Genomic DNA, 23,301 nt, shown 5'->3' with positions numbered 1-23,301 from the left:
TCAAGACTCTATGAAGAAATTTTAGTATTTAGCATAGGCAAATGACATTTATATTTCTGAAGATTTTTAGTGACAATAAAATAATTTTTAATTATTATTTACATTTATTCCTTATTGTATTTTAAGGGAGATAAGGTTTTGAACAGTCTTGATTATCTATCACCCTGTGTTTTAGATTCTAAGTTACATGCTTCATATACTTTATCTCATTAAATACTCATAAGACTTAATATTGTATATCATAATGCCTTATATGGACAAGAAAATAGGTTGAGAAAGGCTGAGATTTTAAAACATCTGGACAGCCTTCTATCATAATCAAGCTCAAAAAAATTATTTGGTGTATTTGTTCTTTGCCTTTTTACTTAAAAACTAGCTAAGTATGATGGGCTTAGCTGATCAGAAAAAGACATGGGCTGAGAGAACAGATGAAAGAATTAAGTGCTTTTTAAGTCAGAAATAAAGATCAATTTACCTTGAACATGAGAAATGATGAACAGATAGGTTCCCAATAATCTGATGTAAATATATAGCCGAGTCATTGTTCAATTTTAATGTTTTCTGTTATACTGTCACCTTGAATAACCGGTCCTATTATTTCGCTAATGCAAATGCCTTTACTCAATGAGATTTCTTGTAGAAGGCCACAACCACTTGACAATGACTCCACCTCTTATTGCTTTTTCCTCACTCCTGAAAGACAAAAAAATATTAACAGGGTAATGAATATAACTGAATTTTGAAAAGTTTTCAAAAACTAAGAGAGGAAAACAAATATCCAAACATACCTTTAAATGATAAAATACATTTTAAAAGGTCAACGCTATCCTTATTTTAAAAAACACAGGCACAGGGCTGGGGTTGTAGCTCAGCAGTACAGCACTCACCTAGCATGTGTGAGACCCTGGGTTCAATCCTCAGCACCATATAAAAAAATAAACAAGTGAAATAAAATTTTTTAAAACTAAAAAATAATATAAAAAAACCACAGGCACACACACAAAAAACAAAGCACTATAATTCCATGCTTAAATTACTTAGCAACAGTTTGCAATTTCTCCTGACCACAGATCAGCCATATGTAAAACAAGAGAAATACATTAATTTCAAAAGGTGGAGCAGTGTCATACACCTGCAATCCAGTCATTTGGGATGCTGAAGCAGGAGGTCTGCTTGGGTTCAAGAGTTTGAGACATATCTGGACAATATAGCAAGATTCCAGCTCTAAAGAAAATGAAAAAATCCTTTAACAGTCTATTCTGGCTGCTCCAAAGTAATTAAGTTATTTTATTACTACCAAGAAAATTCCTAAATATATTAAGAATAAAACAGAAAATGTTAAATTAAAAGTATAAGATATTCATTAATACTCATTCAAATCCTGTGGAAACAATAAAAAAACACTTTGAAACTTTCTATTAATTTATTCCATATAGAAAAGAAAGACTGTCTAGAAAATTACACATATTTAAATAAGCAGCATGCATCATTATGAAAGCAAACAAACAAATACATCTTAAATCATTTTCCTAAAAAACACTGCAAATCTGACTTGATTAGGATAAAAGTGAGCTTTTACTAGGGAAAAGCTAAGATAACCTTTCTGGTTAAGGTCTGGCTATTATTATTATACACAGTGAACTCTTACAGACCTTAAAATAAAATAATTAAATAGATAACAGGGGGCTGGGGCTGAAGCTCAGTGGTAGAGTGCTTGCCTAGGGTTCGATCTTTAGCATAAAAGTATTATGAAAAAAAATAAAAAAAATAAGTAACAAGAAAAATGGCTAGTCTACATCATGATAAATACAATTCTAGTTTTGGAGCATTATATTGGTTCAGACAGTTTGAGCCCTATGTGCTACCACATTTAAAAGATGGCACTTTTCTCTCCCTCTCTTCTGTCACCATGCCAAAAAACTCTGGCCTCATTTTTGCCTCCCGCTCTTCCAAACTTTCACTTACTTATTCATCCATTCACTTATTCACTAACATCTGCTACATACATAGTACAGACCAATGTAAGGTACTAGAAATACAAATATGAGTATGCCAGTTTCTGCTTCAAGGAGCTCATAGTCCTGGGCAGGACATTGATTGCTATGACTTGTTACATCTTTAAGTGTCACTGTGCCTTCATCAGTTTATTTAAAGCCAATATGTAACTCTGGTTCACTAGAGCTCGTAAAACATCCTACAGAGCAGTCTATGAGAGTCTCATGTACTTGCCACACAGTCCCTTTTAGAGAAAAGGATCTGTGTGCAATTCGTTCCACATAAATGTCTCTGACCTTCCATACTGCTTTCCAGAGTGGTTGCACCAATTTGTAGTCCCACCAGCAATCTGTGAGTATATCCTCACCAACATCTATTGTTGCTTATATTCTTGATGAGTTCCATTCTGACTAGAGTGAGATGAAATCTTAATTCTGATTTTCATTTCTCTAATTGCTAGAGATGTTGAACATTTTTTCATATGCCCTGACATAATTTCAAATCCTGGATCTGCCTTAAGTAACTAACATAACCTCTCTAATGGGTTTCCTCATCTTTATAACTAAAATGATACTAGGACACAGTTATTTTAAGAATTGAATGAGATAATGGCTTATACATATTCACCACTACGTGTCAAAACCATTATAAATGCTTTGCTAATATCAACTTATAGAATTATCATGACTATCTTATAAGAAAGGTACAATTATTATTTTAACTTTACAGATGAAGAACAGTCAAGTAGATTTTGAGGAATTTACAAAGATCACACAGGCAGGATTAAAATTCAAGAGATCAGATTATTCATTCTACACATTAAGTGTTACCCTGTATTGGCACTGCTCTGTGGATATTTAATGTATGTAATGTAAAATATACATTATAAAGTATTTAAGATTATGTGGAACAGAGCAGGTAACTCAATAAAAGTTCCTTCCTCTCATATGTATTAGTGACATACTTGCCAACCTACTACAAGGATATACCTGTGCTATCCATGTCAATTCCATCTTTGAGACTAAAACACCTGTGATAACTTGTATGGAGAACAGCCATCAAATCTTAAGTTCAATACATCTGCACTTACAACTGCTAAGACATGAATGCAATCCTACCAAGCATCTGCAGAAACATACTGTTAAAGTCAATGAGAGTAATCACCTTATTTTATTCTATCTGATTAGCCTCTAAAGAAAAGAATGACAAAGGATACAGAAACTACTCATTTGAAATACAACTGAAAGAATCAAGAGTCTTTACAGAGTATAAAAGGAACAAAGTTTGCACACACCTTCATCAAGGCCACAAGGAACATGATAGAAAGGGAGATTAGACTAATTAAATCATTGATTAGAGTACTTCCAATACTAATGTCCTTTGTAAACAGAGTTCTTGCCATTGAATATTTAGTTACACATGACAGTATAATGGATTTTGACACATCATACATAAATGGAATATAACTTCTCATTCTTCTGGTTGTACATGATGTAGAGTTACATAGGTCATGTAATCATATATGCTCGATTCATTCTACTATCATTCCTACCCCCATAGTCCCTTCCTTCCCTCCTTTTACTCCCCTCTGTTTAGTCCAAAATACCACTATTCTGCCCACCCCCCATTGTGAATTAGCATCCTTATATCAGAGAAAACATTCAGCCTTTGGTTTTGGGGGATTGGCTTCTTTCACTTAGCATGATATTCTCCAGTTTTATCCATTTAGTGGCAAATGCCATAATTTCATTCTTCTTTAAGGCGAGTATATTCCATTGTGTATATATACTAGAGTTTCTTTATCTATTCACCTGTTAAAAGGGCACCTAGGTTGGTTCTATAACTTAGCTACTGTAAATTGAGAAGCTATAAACACTGATGTGGCTGTGTTATTGTAGTATACTGATTTTAAGTCCTCTGGGTATAAACTGAGGAGTGGGATAGCTGGGTCAATTGGTGGTTTCATTCTGAGGAATCTCCATACTGCTTTCCAGAGTGGTTGCACCAATTTGCAGTCCCACCAGCAATGTGTGAGTATATCCTCACCAACATTTATTGTTGCTTGTATTCTTGATGATTTCCATTCTGACTAGAGTGAAATGAAATCTTAGTTCTGGTTTTCATTTCTCTAATTGTTAGAGATGTTGAACATTTTTTCATATATTTGATGATCAATTTTGTGAAGTGTCTATTCAGTTCCTTAGCCTACTTATTGATTGGGTCATTTGGGGGTTTTGTTGGTGTTAAGTTTTTTGAGTTTTTTATATATCTTGGAGATTAATACTCTATCTGAGGTGCATGTGGTAAAGATTTTTCTCCTATTCACTACTGTCATTGAATATTAATTTACTCCCTATTTATTAAGTCCCTGTTTTATGCAAGATTCTATATTAAATATCAAGAATATAGTGATGACAGCAAAACTGAGAAGTCTGCATAAATTTCATAGTCATTAAGCAAGTTAATAAAGACATTCTGAATAAAACAAGAAAACACAAACAAAATGTACTCATAATTTGGGGTAAGTGCAAAAAAAACCTGTCAATCCTAGAGGGTCCTGGTCTAGTCTTGATGAAAGGGCCAGTGGAAGCAATGCTAAGAAATAACATTTAAGTTGCCATCTGAAGAATGAAAAGTTAGCCAAGTAAAGAACTGGAAATAAGGGGATTCTAGGCACAGAGAACAGCCTGTGGAGGAAAGATCTTGGGACAAAGAAAAGCAAAGAGAAAACAATTTTCCTGAAATATTGAGAAAAAGGTATAGTGTAGTAAGAGATGGAATGGAAGAAACAGAAAAGACAAGGACAGGTCAAGAGCCTAATGAAAGGTTTGAGATTTGAACATAAGTGGGAAAGGAGACAATCATCTGATTTCTATGTAATGAAATAAAGAGGGTGCAAGTAAATGAAAAAGATCAGTAAGAATACTGTAGAAATTTGAGAGAGTAACAATAGTGGTTAGGATTAGGGTAGTGGTAGTACAAAAGATGAACTCACAAAAACTTCAAAAACGGACTTGATAGTGCTTGGTAATGGATTAGATGTGGGGGTCAAGAAGAGTAAGGGGTCAAGAATATCTCCACGTTTCTGGCATGAGTAATTACTGAAATGAGAATAAATGGATTCTGAAAGGAGTGAAGCAAAGAAATCAAGGGCTCAGATGTAGACATCAGCAATTACCCAAAGGCAATGTCTAATGGGCATTTGGTTATGAAGTTTAAAAGGGGCTGAAGATACGAATCCATTATCTTAATAACATAGAGAGAGATATTCAAACCTAAGGCTCTGAATTAGATGGCTTCTAAGAGAAGGCCCAAAACTTCATTCATTTTAAAATTCCATTAATAAAGGCTTTAATATCACATATATTTATTTTTTAATTTATTTTGTGTGTGTGTGTGTGTGTGTGTGTGTGTGGTGCTGGGGATTGAACCCAGGGCCTTGTGCATGCAAAGCAAGCACTCTACCAACTGAGCTATATCCCCAGCCTTAATATCACATATATTTATGACAACATTTACTGATTAAAAATAAATTTGTGGTTGTGAACCATCATGTACAAAAGTAATGTAGTATATATTACAACAGCTACAATATAAACTACCATTTGAGTGACACTTAAAAATATATCTGTCAAAAAGAATATTGTGAACCTGCTATGACTAGTGCATATCTGTAATCCTGACACTGAGGAGGCTGAAGCAGGAAGATCCCAAGTTTGAGGCCAGCCTCAGCAATTTAGCAAGACCCTGTCTCAAAATAAAAAATAAAAATGGCTAGGGATATAGCTCAGTGGTAGTTAAAGCTCCCCTGGGTTCAACCCCAATACTCATTAAAAAAAAAGGAAAAAAAGAAAGAAAGAAAGAATATAGTGGTGGTGAGCTATAATATGTCCATAAATGTTTTGACTCGCCCTTCAAAAAGGTACAGCCTAATTTTCTCCCTTGAATATAGATTAGACTTAGTAACTTGCTTCTAACAAATAAAATAAGATGGAAACAACACAGTAAGGTCATAAAGGAGCACTTCAGTTTCTGTCTTGCTCTCTTCACTCACTTGAGAGAAGCCAGCTGCCATGTCATAAGGACACTCAAGCAAGTCATATAGGGAGATTCATGTGGTAAATGAGGTCTCCCACCAACAGCCATGGGATCCTCCAGCACCAGGGGAGTTTTCAGGTGACTACAGCTTTACTGATACCTATCCTACAATTTCATGATGATCCTAAGCTACTGCCACCCTGCCCCTGGTGGATTCTTTATTTTCTACCCACTTTGCTTTATTGGTTCATTATCTCTGATACATTCTTGATGTTCAAAAAACATATATGATAATATATATTGGTTGCTTTAAGCTGCTGTTTGGGGGGTAATGTGTTTGACATCATAAGGTAATATAAACATTATGAAAAATTTGCCAAAATAATATAAGCCCAATCACTATAAGTTATTGCAGAGTCAACTAAGACAAAAGTCTGAAAAGGAAAATCAGAGTAGGGATAATAAAACAAGTATAAGCAAGTCAAAATATCCAGAGAACTAACTGGACTAATGTGGATAGTGTAACTGATTTCTTTCAAGAAATTGATAACCAAAAACCCAAAAGCATGGGTTTTGTTTTTTGTTTGTTTGTTTTGGTAGCAGGAGATGCCCTTTTTATTTTTTATTTTGAGACAGGGTCTCACACTAAGTTGCTTAGGCCAAAAAGTAATTCCATTTTGAAAATTCACCCAGGCATGAATTTCCCATTAGGCCCTCCCCCAAGAGTTCCTAACTATAGAAACCACAACAAAGATGTCAAATAACAATGACAGGACCAGACTGGTTATTTGGGGGATGGTGGGGGTGGGGATGGCAGTACTGGGGATTGAACTCAGGGGCACTGGATTACTAAGACACATCCCCAGCCCTATTTTGTATTTTATTTAAAGACAGAGTTTGAGAATTGCTTAGCGCCTTGCTTTTGCTGAGGCTGGCTTTGAACTTGGGATCCTTCTGCCCCAGCCTCCAGAGCCACTGGAATTACAGGCGTGTGCCATGCTCCCAGCGGATGGGTTATTTTTTAACTACTCCATTGTACATGACTATACAGTTAAGAAGTTTTTACAGCAGCCTGCTGCGCCTTGCAGAAGGGCAATCTGGTAGATATTCTCTGTCAATAAACCTCTGCTTCAACTTAGAGCTGTGTCCCTCATGGATATTTACATCATCTACCCTAACACTTACGGCCTTACTAAATTGCTGAGGCTGGCTTTGAACTTGGGATCCTCCTGCCTCAGCCTCCTGAGCCGCTGGGATTATAGGCATGCATTACCACACTTAAAAGTATGCTCTTTAAAATTATCTCAATAAGTCTTATTCTGGGGGAAAAATCTGCCCCTAGTTCTATATTATATATACACAGTGCTATATTTGCACCGTCAAACTATGGATTCCATTAAAATGACATCAGTTTTATGATCTAGGTAAAGGTACTTTTTATATAATATCTTGGGGAATAATTTTAAGAGAGTAAATATGATGTCAGTCTGCTTGGTTTCAAGTATCAGCTCTAGTATTTACTTGCTGTGTTACTTTGGAGAAGTTACTTAAGCTATATAGTTTTGAGTTTCTTCAACCACAAATGGAAATAATATTACTAACCTAGATGAGTTAGTGCATTATATCTCAGTATTAAACATTCAAGGGCTAGTGTTGTGGCTCAATAGTAGAGTGCTTGCCTAGCAAGTGTGAGGCACTGGGTTCGATTATGTGCACCATATATCAAATCAATAAAATAAAGGTCCATCAACAATGAAAAAATATTTTTTCAAAATTCAGTAAATAATAGATATCAGTTGTTATTATTATGATTATCATTCATGACATAAATACTGAGGACTCCCCCCCCTTTAAAAATATTTTTTAGTTGTAGATAAAAATAAATAAAAATACTGTGTATTTATGTGGTACTGAGGATAGAACCCAGGGCCTCACACATGTGAGGCAGGCACTTTACCAATGAGCTACAGCCCCAGCTCCAGGAATTCCCCTTTATTTGTCTCATTATATTAATCATCTTTTATCATAACATAGCAAAATATTAACCTAATATTTCAACCATTCTTTAAATTGAGTATTTGATAATTCTAACACTTAATAATGTTTTTAAATTCCTAGAATAATTAGTCAGAATTTTTATACTAACTTAAAAATAGCTGATCTTGATATGCCAAGAAGAAGGAGATGTGGACATTTAAAATGCTGCATAATCAATACTGTAAAATGATGTTAGCATTTAGAAACTATTAAATGGTTAAACCTAATAGGCATCTAAATAAATTTACTTCACTGTAACCAGAGACTAGAACAATTTCTTCTTTAGGAAAATAATATGAAGACAAAATTACAATAAAATATAAATAACTTCTTTGTAAATAAAAAGTTAGGGCTGAGTATAGCTCAGTAGTATAGTGCTTGCTTAGTGTGGTTTAGGTGCTGGGTTCAATCTCTAAAAAATATTTAAAAGACAAAAAAAAGGATACTTTTTTAAAAAGCTTAACAAACACAGCAAGAAGGCTGAATAGTTTGATCAGAACTAGAGAGAAAAGAAAACCCAAAACAAAACAGAAAAAGGCTGACGTCAGCTTAAAAAAAAAACAGACTAAAGTCATTCTTTCCTCTTCCCGTTAAGCCCCCAACCCCTAATTTTTACTTTCTGGTAGAAAGGTTTGGGAATTTCCAACAAGCTGGCCAGATGCCAATTCCATAAAGCAGCAAGGAGAAAACTCCCCTTTCCAGGGGTCCCTCCCCCAGGCAGCTCCAGGCGCCGGGTCTGACAAGCTTTCTGAGAAGGACTAGGCTCACTGCAGACATTCTGGCTCCACAGCCATTGTTCGCATGGCTGCTCAGCTCCTTATCCAGAGCCTGGATTAGCATAAGAATATCGTCTTTTTCCCTTTACAAACAACTCATCCATTCCTTCTCCACTTTCTAACCTCCTCCTCATCAATCCGTACCCTAATGCACACATGTACCCCTGAAGAAAAATATGTGGTTATTTCTATATCAATGTAAAAAGCAATCTCACCCAATTCTGAACATAAACCCTGAAGAAAATACCTTACTTGCTCAAAGAGTTGTAGGAGTGTATCTGTGGCAATAGGCAGGAATCTTACAAACAAGCCTGCCTTGGAGTCCATGGTGTGACATCTGGCTGGGGGTAAGGCATTCATAAACAGGTCTTTCAGAAAGTCTGACAATAACAGCAAAGAGAATCAACCACCTAACTAAATTCTGACCAAAAATAGGGATGAGGAAGTTCTACTTCATAAAGTGAATTTTACTTGCAAGTCTCCTTTACCTCAAGATGCCAATTTCATTACCACCTGAAATTACTTTCTCACTGGACTTCACCTCTCCTGATGCTCAGTTACTCATGTAAAATGAACAACCCCTATAACCTTTGTGTTTCTGCTTAATTGTCCCCTCCTCACTCAAAAGCCTCTTTTTTCCCCCGTGCCAAGATATTATTCCCTAATACAAGAATAAACCCTTTCAGGATCAGAGAGGCAAGACAAACTAGTGGGACATTAGACAGTTGACACATTTATGTCTTATAATCCTCACCAAGGGCTTCAATATTAGATATACAAGGAATGCTTCTTGATTATTAAATATTTTTTAAAATAGGAACTAATGTATTTCCAAAACAGCATTCAATTTTGTACTGCAAAACCCCTAGTTTGTCCAAACCCAGTTTGTTTAACTGTTTTAAACATTTAAAACAAACAAAAAACCTAACAAATAATTAGAACTAGACTATGCTACATACTAATCTGACACATTTGTACTCAGGAAGAATTCTTATTGCATGACAACTTTTTTATGGTGGGAGGTATTGGGGAATAGACTCAGGAGCACTAGGTCACTGAGCCACATCCCCAATCCTATTTTTTATTTAGAGACAGGGTCTCACTGAGTTTCTTAGCACCTGGCTTTTGCTGAGGCTGGCTTTGAAATCCTCTTGCCTCAGCCTCCTGAGTCACTGGGATTACAGGCACCCGATGCATGCCAGCTATTAATGTAAAAGGTCTGGGTATTATTTTCTCTCTCTTCTGCAGTAAGGACCAATAATTTAAAAACAAGTGAAGTATATCAGTAGTTGCACAAAGTCCTGGATGGAAAGAAGATTTGGTCACTCCATTGCATTACAGGCAATGGTAAACAATACTATATGTGTTTCTGTACAATATCCGAATGGAAATGAAGTTAGTACAATATGGCAGTGAAGAGTCCAGGGTCTGATATAGGACAAACATAGGTCTTTTGTGTGGATTAAATGAGAGAAACTCATGTTGAGTATTTAATGGTAACTGTTTAATTATATTAGCACATCAAATTAATTTTGCATGTATTTTCCTTTTATATGACTCTTATATAAGTTAATAAAATCACTCCTACTTTTATTTTTAAAAGATAGGCTCCAGAGATAAGTGGCCTGGTGAATTTCACTGTAACCAGTCACCAGAAGTTCAAACTAACTAACACTAGGTCTTCTAATCCTAAGTACAGTGTATGGGGTGGCTAGGGTTCTAGCTCAGTGGTAGAGCACTTGCCTAGCAGTGTGAAGTACTGGATTCGATCCTCAGCACTATATTAAAAATAAGTACATAAAATAAAGGTATAAAAAATGTTTGAAATTTTAAAAAGTACAGTATTTGGACTAGTTTACTATGAGTAGGTACATCAAAAGGGAGACAGGGAGTTATTTTTTATTGAGCCATGCGAGATTTTATTTCATCTTTATAAACTAAGGAAAAAGTGAAGCTCTGCAAAATTAAGAAACTTGTCCTAGTTCACAACCAGTAAGTGGCAGGTTTGTTGCTGACAAAGCCCAAATTTTACTGCACACTGTAGCACACTAAAAAACTTTTTTTTTTTTTTTTAAGAGAGAGAGAGAGGGGGCTGGGGATGTGGCTCAAGCGGTAGCGCGCTCGCCTGGCATGCGTGCGGCCCGGGTTCGATTCTCAGCACCACATACCAACAAAGATGTTGTGTCCGCCGAGAACTAAAAAATAAATATTAAAAATTCTCTCTCTCTCTCTCTCTCTCTCTCTCTCTCTCTCTCTCTCTCTCCTCTCTCTCCTCTCTCACTCTCTCTTTAAAAAAAAAAAAAAAAAAAGAGAGAGAGAGAGAATTACTTTCGGCGGACACAACATCTTTGTTGGTATGTGGTGCTGAGGATCGAACCCGGGCCGCATGCATGCCAGGCGAGCGCGCTACCGCTTGAGCCACATCCCCAGCCCCACACTATAAAACTTGAAGGAAAATAGTAGTGAGATAAAAAAAAATAGAAGGACTGTGTCCATTATTATACTATTGCTTTTCAGTTAACAACAACAACTCCCACCTCTTCTTGTATTTGTATGCTTGGCTTTGTGATGCTGAGTTGAAATAATGCTAACAATGTGTCTCTGTAACTGGCTCCCTGACAGGTTATGCCAACTGAAGAACTAGAGAAAGCTGAAGGAGGTAAGAAGGACTCCTTTCTTTCTGATTTGGGTTATTGTTCCCATTAGTCACCTAACCAATACCCTTCTCAACAGAAGGCAGTGGTTGGGTGAGTTCCCAGCTTCCTTCCACACTCCCAAACTGAGCCACACACAGCAGTCCTTTAGAACCAAGGGTTCCTACTTCTCAGGGTCTAAGTTCCAGCTCCACAACACCCTGCTCTGAGCTCCTTAATACCAGCTCTGGAGGATCCAGAGCTCCCTCTACAGAAGGCTGGGTCACAGGTGGACGGGAACACACTCTTTGCCAGCTTCGGGGATCTAAAACCTAAACCTCTTGGGGTGGATGTTAGCTACTTCCCACCATTACTATTTCTGTTCAATCCCAGTGTTCCCTTAGCTTTTCTAATTCTCTAAATCCCATGTAATACACTCCCTGTATCAAATTCTGTTGTTAAACTAATCATTGTGGCTTCAGCTTTCCTGACTGGACCTTGACTGGCACAAATAATTTCAGATACTAGATCTGGTAGAGTAATACTGAAACACACACACACACACACACACACACCATGAACATACTTTCATACAGACTTGTTTCACCAAAGAGAAACAATAATAGTCTAATCTCCTTACAAAGTGAGTTTAATGTATATTCAAAGTGTATCAAAAGTATTTTGACTTTAGGAATTCTTCCAGACATTTCATTTTTTCTCACCTCAAGTAAGTTTAACCTATTCAAGTTAAACTGCAAGAAACTTGTTCAAGATTGGTTGGACTTTCTAAACTATGTGAACCAGGTCAAAATGGAAAGAGTACCAAAATTTGCCTATTAAAACAGATTTCGCTTTTTATTAAGTAACACTACATTTAATTGAAGGATCAATATGTCTTTGTAGTTAAAAAAAATTAAATGCTAAATCAATTTTTAAGGGAAATATATCTAATTTCTAGAACTATGAATAAAAATCAACGCAGAACATTCAAAATAACATAAAAAACAAACCCATATTTCACTCACGAAAGCAAATCAAAGTATATCAGTATTTATGCCCTCAACTTGAAGGAACAAGTTGGTACCACCTCCTAAGAGGATCTAGAAATATACAAATGGCTCTTGTTGGGATAATGTCTAGGATATGACAGGACATAGACTGACCAGTGACCAAGGTGGAAAATGTAATGCAGGGATAACCACTCAAAACAAAGAACTGTCTCAAACTAACATCAACAGTGCCCTCCTTGTTGAAATATAATAATTATTGACTGGTATAAAGCAACTATCATTATTTCACAATTCCCTAAAGGTTCCTTTGCAGTTCCAGATGTTCAAGTGGCAATAGTTTCAGCCTCTAAGAAAAGTTATTTTTATAAAACTAATGTCTATACACAATTCTATTTTTCTTTTGTTCTTACCTGACCACTTTAAAAAGGAATTGTTCTTTTTGTGTTAACCAGTGCTTGTAGAATGAAAAAGTGATTTTTAAAAATCAATAAATCTCTTTCTACTTTTTTCTATGACTTTTTAAAAATTCAGAGTACATCCTTCCCCTAAGCTCCAAGAATAGAGGCTCTGTTCTAGGCTAAGCCAATACACATATTCTGCCTTCCATGCCACAAGGAAAAGTTCAGGGTTGAACTGGTCTAATACAGTCTCAGGACTCTGGCTGGGGGTGCAGGGACAAAGTCACTCTTTCATATTGAATATGAATAAGGAAACAGCAGTCTCAGAAGCTGCTGGCAACTAGGTTGGGACCAGAAGGGAAATCAGAAGGCAGTGCCAGGAAATTGAAAGAAACTACATCTTTGGAGACACGGATGAGCTGCTCAAGCAGGACTTTTTAGCTAAGAGCCATTTTTTAGGTCTTAGAGTCAGTTTTTCTGTGACAATCAAAAACATACAACTGATATGAAAAATAAAGGGAAAGGCACACTTCAGTGTTCTATCTTTGATTAGCATAAAATTAACAATTCTGACCAAAGTAAAAAAAAATTGATGACACATGTTATAAGAAAGAACAAATTATTTTAAAGATGACTCAAACAGTATAAAAAGCGACTTAAACTAGCACATGCCTATAATCCAAGTGATTTAGGAGGCCAAGGCACTAGTATTCTAAGTTCGAGGCCAGCCTGGTGAGACCCTGTCTCAAAATAAAAAGTAGAAAGGGCTGGGTATGTTGCACAGTTACAGAACACCCCTGAATTTAATTCCCAGTACCAAAATAAAAAAAAAAAAAAAAGTGACTTAACAATGTTATCAGCAGCTATATAAATGTTACTCCTGATATTTCCCATCTCAGTCCCCAAATTTGCTAGGCTCTTGGTTTTTCCCATCTGAGCTAATAGCTTCTTTACTCTTCTAATTCCTTAGGGCTAAATTCCCAATCATTCTTGACCACTGCTTCACATTGCTGTATAACCATATCCTATCTCTCATCAAATCCATTGGGTCTGCCTTCAAAAAACACCCAGAACCCACAAGCTTCTCATTACCTCCACTGCTATCGGTGGTCCAAGCCTCTAAGATTCTCTGGCTCGATTATTAAATCAGCCTCCTAACCGGTTTCCCTGCATCTACCCTTGCACTACCATACATTCTCAACCACACAGAGCAATTCTTTAAAAAAAAAAAGCACAATAAAATCACATCACACCTCTGTTCAAAACCTTCCAAAAGTGTCTGACTCACTCTAAGTAAAAATAAAGTCTACAAAAGTCCACATGACTCTACTTACTCTATTCAACTACAGTGGCCCACTCAATTCTTAAAGAAGGTCTACATAACTCCGCTTCAGGACTAGTGTATTTGCAGGGCCCTCTGCCTTTAACACTCCTTCCAGGACATCTGAAATAATCTGCTGCCTTCTCTCAGTTCTGAGTTTACTCAATCAAAATCTCTTTATGATTTATACTGTTTCCACTCACCCTATTTAATCTATAAGGGCATCCTCTTCACTGGCACTCCTGTCCTCCCTCCTTGCAATTTTTTTTTCTCTTTAGCATTTGGCTGTAATCTGTTATATCATTTACTCTTTGTTTATTGCCTGCCACCTGCACCAGAATGGAGGATTCAGAAGGGCAGGGTTGTCTGTTTTATTCACTCTGGATCTGTAATACCTAGAACAGTGCTTGGCATACAATTGGTACGAAGTAAATATTTGCTTAGGGAATGACTTTAACAGGGCAGCAGGAATTAAAATGCTATACCCATTCCTTTTATTTTATATACAAACCAGACTTTTTACTAAAAGAGAGGGCAAAGGATAAACTCTCATTTTCTTATCTTAACACAACTGAAACGATACAAAAACCATACCACTTCCTTTTGCTCACTTCCAGTCCTAACTTGTGACAAAGGCCAGTGAGGAAAAATCTTGTACTGTTTTCATACATAGTCTCAGATTTGAAATATAAATTAAAAGGTCTTAAAAAAGGCTTGTAAATGTAACAATTTCCCAAAATCTACAATACTGCCTAAGGCAAACAATGTCTTAAGTCTTTTTACAGTACAACAGTTATACTAAGATAAATAATTATGGTAATAATCATGGGCAAAAAGAAAATATAGCCCTTTTTTTGTACAAACCATGTGGTCTGACAAAGGGAACGTCAAAGCACTATTTAAATTCAACTGTAACGTTTCAGTAAATAGATATAAGGAAAGGTCCAAAGGTAATATGTATTTGTAAACTGTAAATTTCCAACAGTCCTGAATAAGAGCACAGGGTGTTAAAATTATATCTTTAACAATTCTTTCCTGACAGACATGATCCACAAAACTACAGGAAACTAAAACCTCACAAATATTCAGCTAAAAAAATTACAAATTCCTGCTGTATAAATGTGAAGCCCATGAATTTTTTTCCTTGTGGATGAAACATCTATATTTTAACTTCTTACTGTGTCAGAATAATTGGTCAGGTTAAAATGTGCTGGTTTAGAGTATTTTCATTTAGAAGTTGTGTGGCATGGAACGGGCTTCACATGATTACTTGTCCTGTTTATCTTTTAGTATATTTAAGCTCAGGAACCTTTTTGATTTTTATTTCTGAGAGAACTAAACGTTCATGAACTTGTCTTTTTATTTTATTTTATTTAATATTTCTTTTTAGTTGTAGGTGAACACAATACCTTTATTTTATTATTTTTATTTTCATGTGGTGCCAGGAATCGAACCCAGTGTCTCACACATGCTAGGCAAGCGCTCTACCACTGAGCCACAATCCCAGCGCTCGTCTTTTTATTTTAAAGAAAGGACTGTAAGTAGCACATAAGAGCACTGCTTTACATATTTTTAAACTTTCTATAGATGTATGAAAATATTGTTCTATATGTAAAATGCTATATTTTTTCATACATTGTGAGATATTTCCATAGTGTATATATATGAGCAGTTCTTTGTAATTTGTTTTCAATGTTATATAGTGTTTCATCATAATAGTTCACAACTGTACTTGCCCATTCTCCTATTGATGGACATATTAGCTTATTTCTAACATGTTGGTATTATAAGCAATACTGCAATAAATAAACTTGAATAAATGCTTTTGTAATTGGTGAGTACAGGGCAGACAAATCTGTAGGACAGATCCCCAGAAGTGGAATTCTGGGTCTAATGATAGTTTTGGTAGGTATCTTGATAAATTTGGGGGGGGGGTGGTTGATCTGGGGAGGTGTACTGGGATTGAACCCAGGAGAACTCTGCCACTGAGCTACATCCCAGCCCTTTTTACTTTTCACTTTGAAACAGGTTCTCCCTAAGTTGCTAGGGCTAGCCTTATATTTGTAAGCTTTCTGCATCAGCCTCCAGAGGGATTATAGGTGTATGCCACTTATACCAGGCAATTATTTCATTTTTTACCATACCTTATTGTACTTTCCAAATGCAAAACACTGATGTAAGCATAATTTTAACATACTCCTAAAGAACATGGGATAAACTTTAATAAATGGAAAGATATACTGCATTATATATATAATGTCTCAATACATCAGGTATGTCAATTGCTCCTAAGTTAATTATAAATTCAACAATACTTTTTGGGCTGAGGGTATAGCTCAGTTGGTAGAGTGCTTGCCTCACATGCACAAGGCCCTGGGTTCAATCTCCAGCACCCCCCCAAAAAAATCAATAATGCTTTCTATCATCTAAGGAAGTTCCCTTCTGTTCTTAGTTTGCTAAATTAGAGTTTTTATCATGAATGGGAACTGAATTTCATCAGGTGGTTTTTCTCCTTTTAGTGATATAATCACAAGGTTTTTCTTCTTCAATGTGTTAGATTAATTAATAACTGTCATTGAGAGCTATCTTAAAGAGTAAGTCATCTGTAGTGGGTTTTAAATATATCTACATATTCTTTCATACTCCTCTCTTCAAGTGAGGATGCAATGGTTTAGATGTGGTCTGCTCCACCAAAACTCAACATGTGAAATTATATTGAAATATGGAAGGATATTTAAGAAGTAATCATGCCATGGAGTTGAAGGGATTAACATAGTTCTTAAGAGACTGGTATGGTATTTTTATTAATTAAATTTTTAATTAATTGGTACTGAGGATTGAACCCAGGGCACTTAATCACTGAGCTACATCCCTAGTCTTTTTATTTTGAGACACAGTCTCACTAAATTGCTGAGGGAACTTGCCATCCTCTTGCCTCAACTTCCTGGGCCACTGGGATTATAGGCGTGCCCCACCACACCCTGGTTACTTATTGAGAAAGAGTTGTTATGAAGTGAGCCTGGCACCTTTTGGTCTTTCTCTCCTCACAGATATCTCTGTTCTGCATACACCACTTCCCACCATGAGACCCTCCCCAGAAGCTGAGAAGATGCCAGTGCCTTCCCAGCCTCGTAAAACTGTAACCTAATGAGATACCCAGAATTGGAACCTCCCAGATAAGCGGTTCCAAGTTAGTGTTTCAAATTATTAAATTTTGAGATAAAATGTTATGCAACAATGATGATTAACACACACTATTCTTGGGACTTCTGAAATAATTTTAGTTTGTCATTGCTGTATGATAATTTGTTTGGTCTTTGCCCCTGGTTCCTGGGAGAGAACATCTAAATTCTTGGAATTTCCTGGGTAAAAGGATCCTAGGATCATTCCTCAGTCTATAGCAACAAGATGGCTCTGTATGGAGGCTGGACACCAGAAAGACCACCATGCATTTAGGGAGTTGGGGCTTTGAGTCAGCCAGACTCTAAAGAAAGCAGAAAGCTAATAACTGATCACCTAACCATTTATTCATGCCTACACAAAAACCCTGTGGAAACTACAGCTCAGGTAAGTTTCCTGATTGATGAACCTATGTTCGATGTTCTGGCAGGGTAATAAGTCCTGATCTCAGGAAAAAGGGCATGGACTCCACATTTGGAATCCTCTCAGACTTCACCCTGGCCTTGATCTGGATCTTTTATAATAACATTGTAATTATAATAACTTTACTGAGTTCTATGAGTCACCTTAGTGATTTATGTAACTTAAGGTTATTCATGGGAACCCTGGATTTGCAATCAGTCTGAAAGGCAAGTGGAGGACCAACAAACTTGTAACTGGCACCTGTAATGAGGACAATATTTTTATTTTTTAAATGAGGGCAGACTTATTGGAGACTGTGCCCTTAAACCTGTAAGGTCTGATACTAACTATGTCAGAACTGTATTACAGTCAGTATTATACATATTATATATAACATTTAAATACACTACTGGATTTATTTTCCCAATGTTTTGTTAGATTTCACATAAGCAAGACTATAACTTTTTCTTCATATTATATGTCTGGATTTATTATCAAGATTTTAATAGTCATATACACTAAACTAAGGAATATTCCTTATTTTGCTATTCTCCGAAATAGTCTATGTAAATCTGGACATCTCTGCTACCTGAATAGTTTAAAGAACCCAGAACTCTGTCTGCCTGGTACACAGCAAGAGCTCTGTAACTATTCATTTTTATCTTCATTACCTCCTATTTCACTTTGCTTGAATTTATTTTACTGTTCTTTCTCTAATTTAGATTACCTTCATAATATTAATTCTTCTAAATACAAATATGTGAAGATTTAGTGTATCACAGAGATTTTAATGTGTTCTAATTTTCTTTCTTTCTTTCTTTCTTTTTTTTCTTTTTGGTGGTGCTGAGGATTGAATCAAAGGCATTATGAATGCTGGGCAAGTATTCTACCAACTGAACTATATCACCAGCCGCCGTTTTTATTTTCCTTATTGTTTAGTTCTAGGTGTTTTCTGATCTGCATCATTGTTTTAATTTTGACCTGTGGGATTTACAAAAGTATGTTTTTAAATTTCCGAGTGTGTGTGTGTGTGTGTGTGTATTAGTATAGTTAATCATTTCTGACTTACGTGCACTTTTGCCAGAAAACATGATCGAAAATTATATGAAATGTACTAGAATCATGCTGTACAACCCAATAAAGTTACTTTTATAAAATATTCCCTGTGTGCTTGAAAAGAACACATCTTTAAAGAGTTGGGAGGTGTAGTTTGGACTAACTTTTAAAACTCAAAGACCTTTCCTTCTGTTGGCTCAAAAACCTCATTTCACAGAATGGAATTAGCAAGACACAAGAAGAATTTTTATGACTTGACCTCTGTCATACCTTCCAACACTATCCACCCACACCTCCACAGCTTAACAGTACTCCAGTAATACTAAGTTAAATCCTCTTGACAAGCATTCCCTTTTAAGCTTCCATTCCTTTGCACATTCTTTATGTTCTGCCTTTGTTCCTCATCATGTTAACAACAATTCATTCTTCAGGACCTGATCTATGAATAATCTTTTGCAAGCAATCCTTGATGTCTCATTGGGTTGAGTGAAGTGTTCCACTTAAACTTCCAGTGTACTCAGAAATGCACTATAGCAGCTTCACAGATTTTTGGCCAATATTTACCCAGAAACTTTATTGAAACTGGGAATGTAGCTCAGAGGTAAAGTGCTTATCTAGTATGTTTAATTCCCAACATGGCAAAAATACAATACAAAACAAAAAAGGCAATTTACTGATTACTTGGTTATGTGCCATGCACTGATTCAATAGTGACAGATACTGTTCCTCCTCATAAAAAGATTAGACAGGCAATTTTTCTGCTTATCTTAATAGCACTGTATTCTCCACTGTCTAGTGTATTACCAAAGAAAATAATAAATGTTCAATAAATGAAAGGAATAAAAAAAGTTTTGTTAAGGAAAATGTAATTGGGAAATTAAATCAACTATAAAATCACATAATATACTCTCATAATTCTTTATAAGTATAATGATACCTAAAAATACATCTCCAGATCTTATAGTTATAGCCAGCTACTGACCCAACAATCTCTATCCAAGTGCTAGCTCAAGAAATTTGCTCATAATTGCCGTCTTTCTGTGATTTCTAGATGTCAGAGAAAAGAAATTTGATCTACATCATAAAACATAAAATGGGGAACATTATTGTACTTAAAAGCCCTATTCCTACAATATTTCTGCCTTATTTCATATTTTTATTACCTTTCATTTTTTCATTATTTCATTATCTCAGTATTTTCCACTATCATAAATAATTAAGCTATACGTTTATTAGCTTTTTCTTTTAATATTGTTTTTGATACTATGAAAGAAGAATATAAAGTCATATTCACAATTACATAGCTCTCCTACTGGTGAAACAATACACCCACTACTTTATTTTTAAAAAGCAAGGTCTGTTCCCCGAACATTTAATGTAAGGGCCATATATTTTAACAATTATGGCCTTAAAGAGGAAAATCTTGAGCTAAATTAAAGGAATAGTGCTAAAAACCAGTAAAGGTTAAAATGGGCATAAGTAGACAATTTAGTGGATTCCACGTTAATGGTCAAAGCTTGGTTCAGTAAACAGCAGAATTTGTGTGAGCTTGTCAGAAATGCAGATCTTCGGGTTATACACCTTAGACCCCACGGAATCTGAACTTGTTTTGTGTAAAATATCCAGGTGATTCATTGATTATCTTGACAAATAGATGTACAAATCGATCTAAGGTACAGAATTTACTGGTATATGCAAAAGCTCTATGACTACTAACAAAGCATGGGCTGGAATTCAAACCCAAAGCTATGGAAAAGCTTAAAAAAAAAAAAAAAGATTAACTCTAGATGATGGGATCAGGAGAACCTTCATGAAGGTGCTGACACCTAAGTTCACACTTGAATAATGGGCAGATTTCACCATACAAGGATGTGAGGGAGGCATTCCAGATTGGATACAACATCTTTATTTTATTTTTATGTGGTGCTGAGGATCCAACCCAGCGCCCCGTGCATGCCAGGCAAGCGCGTTACCGCTTGAGCCACATCCCCAACCCATTAATCATGATTTTCTTAAAAGAACAGAGGGTTAAAAAAAAAAAAAAAAGTGAAGACTCTCAAGTGCTAGAGTAAAAAAACTCCAACTTTATTCAATAAACAATGAAAAAAAAAATCATTGCAATTTTTGAGCAAAGAAGTAAGCTCACTATGGTTCAGGAAGATCACTGTAGAAGCACTACACACGTGAGAGGAGTGGAGCAGAGAATCTTAAGTATAATTACAATAGTTCAAGAAAGAAGTAACTCAGTCTGCCTGAGAGGAAATGGGAATGGAGAAAACAATTATAGAGGTAGAGCTAACAGGATTTAAAAACTTCTAGAGCTGAATGGAAGTAGAGATAAAGATGTCAAGAGAGATTGCCTGATTTAGGTTGTTGGAGAGATTATAGACCATTAGGAGGAACAGGTGAAAGAAACTTTTGAAAACACATAAGCAGCTCTAAATCATGCTGTAACAATGATCAAATGTGGCCTTACTATTCTAAATCAATATATACAATACAAATACAATAGAACAGTGTTAAAATAAAGGGATGTGTATGTTACAGAGCTGGGGAACTAGAATGGATAGCAAAGAAAGTAGAAGGAAAATTAATATGCTAAATTCAAAAATTATTAAATATATAACAAAAACAGAACTAACCTATAAAACCAAGTAAATGCTGTTACTACATATCTCTAAAAAAGTTTTATCATATGAAAATAAAGAAGACACAAACAATATTAAGTATAAGAAAGTATATCAATAATTATTAATACTCAATTATAAAAAAAAATAGCTAATACTTAAAAAGCTCCAACTATGTACTAAGAACTATTCTATATACTTTACATATGTTAATTCATTTAATCCTCATACTCAATTTATGAGGCAGATATTCTCAATATGCATAATTTTTCTCCCCTGTGGTACTGAGGATTGAACCCAGAGGCACTCTACCATGGAGCTATACACCCCCTAGCCCTTTATATTTTTTGTAAGATTAAAAAGGATCTAAATTGCCCAGTTTGGCCTAGAACTTGTGATCCTCCTGCCTCAGCCTCTTGAGTTGTTGGGATTAAAGGTGTGTGCCACCACACCTAGTCTTATTATGCATAAACTTTAGTTTTTTGATACTGGGGATCTAACACAGGGACACTTTATCACTGAACTACATCCACATTCCTTTTTATTTTGAGACAGAGTCTCACTAAGTTGTTTTGGGCCTCACACAATTGCTGGGACTAGCCTTGATCCTCAATTCTCCTGCCACAGACTCTTGAGCTGCTGGGATTACAGGCATGCACCACTGTACTGGGCTCATTATGAATAATTTTAAAATCTGAAAATCAAGAACCCACTGCATGATTTTCTAGAAATGTATTAAATACCAAAAGTAACTTAAAAGGGTGCAGAATCATAAAAAATAACCTAACTATAAATCAGCAGTCAGTGAGATGAAAATAAGATAGAAGGGAAAGTAGTGAGTAAAGAAACAGGACAGAAGATAGTGAAGAGGGACTTATAATTTGGTATATATTGTTTAAAAGTTATATGATAGTTTATTAATGTTCACATCTTCTAAAAATTAAAAACTGTTTCTGAGATACCTAGATTGGAAATTACCTTACACATAGTTAAACTATAAAATGGTAGCACAGAAAGAAATTGTTAGGCAATAGCATAAAGTTATAAGTTGAATGCCACTATAGAATATGAAAAGATGTTGCTGTGGTTTGGATGAAGGTGGCACTATTGAGAGGTGGTAAAACTTTAAGGAGGGTCTTCTGGGAGATTCTCAGATCTATGAGGGCATGCTCTAGAAAGAGACTGTGGAACTTAAGTCTCTTTCTCTTTGCTTCCTGGCTCATGAGGTGAGCAGTTAGCCGCACCAAGCATTCCTTCTCAGAGATCCAACTGGAGCAACCTCATCTTGAACTGGGACCTCCAGAACTGTAAACCAAAATAAACCTTTTCTCTGTTTAAGTCAACCATCTCATGTATTTTATGATAATAATGGGAAGATGGCTAACACATATACTGCTGGAAATCTTGGGACACGCTCTTCCTGATGTATCATATGAAGATATAAATTCACAAACACTGAATCTAAAAGCATCCAAACTGGAGAGGAATCAAATAAGTATATCAGAAGCATATTCGCCAAACTTGAAAAAAAAACTATAATGGTATCTTTAAAACTTTAAAGTTATAAGGATGCAATCCGAATGGAAGAGAGTAGGAAAAAACTTTTCTCTATCTCCCTTTCTGGAAAAGCACAATAATTAAAGAGGTGAGATGATGTTTCTGAGACTGTGAGTTCCATGTTTCTCCACAGGAGTGTGCAGGTAAATCAAGAGAAACCAATATAGTAAAGACATACTCATCTTTCTATAAGACCAGGGATACACTGCTTAGCTGCATTCAGGACCTTAAAAGGTTCATCTCAGCAGACCTAAAGGCAACCCTCACAGAC

At 35.8% G+C, this 23,301-nt stretch overlaps 1 protein-coding gene across 12 annotated transcripts in view; it reads right to left on the bottom strand.

The window, feature by feature from the left end:
• Positions 1–23,301, bottom strand: part of BMPR1A (bone morphogenetic protein receptor type 1A) — a 133,683-nt gene that overhangs the window by 34,251 nt on the left and 76,131 nt on the right. For 9 of the 12 annotated variants that reach the window (XM_081267926.1, XM_081267921.1, XM_081267923.1 and 6 more), the window contains one exon: positions 476–693. In XM_081267926.1, coding sequence (XP_081124052.1) covers positions 476–542 — 67 coding nt within the window. In that variant the 5' untranslated portion in view covers positions 543–693. Of the gene's footprint in view, positions 1–475; positions 694–887; positions 1,225–23,301 lie in introns of all 12 variants that reach the window. The other 3 variants (XM_081267918.1, XM_081267917.1, XM_081267925.1) reach the window with 1 other exon arrangement.

The sequence above is a fragment of the Spermophilus citellus genome, assembly GCF_964194105.1.
Source record: "Spermophilus citellus genome assembly, chromosome: 15".
NCBI classification, from domain to species: domain Eukaryota; kingdom Metazoa; phylum Chordata; class Mammalia; order Rodentia; family Sciuridae; genus Spermophilus; species Spermophilus citellus.
This window is presented reverse-complemented; position numbering and strand designations above follow the sequence as displayed.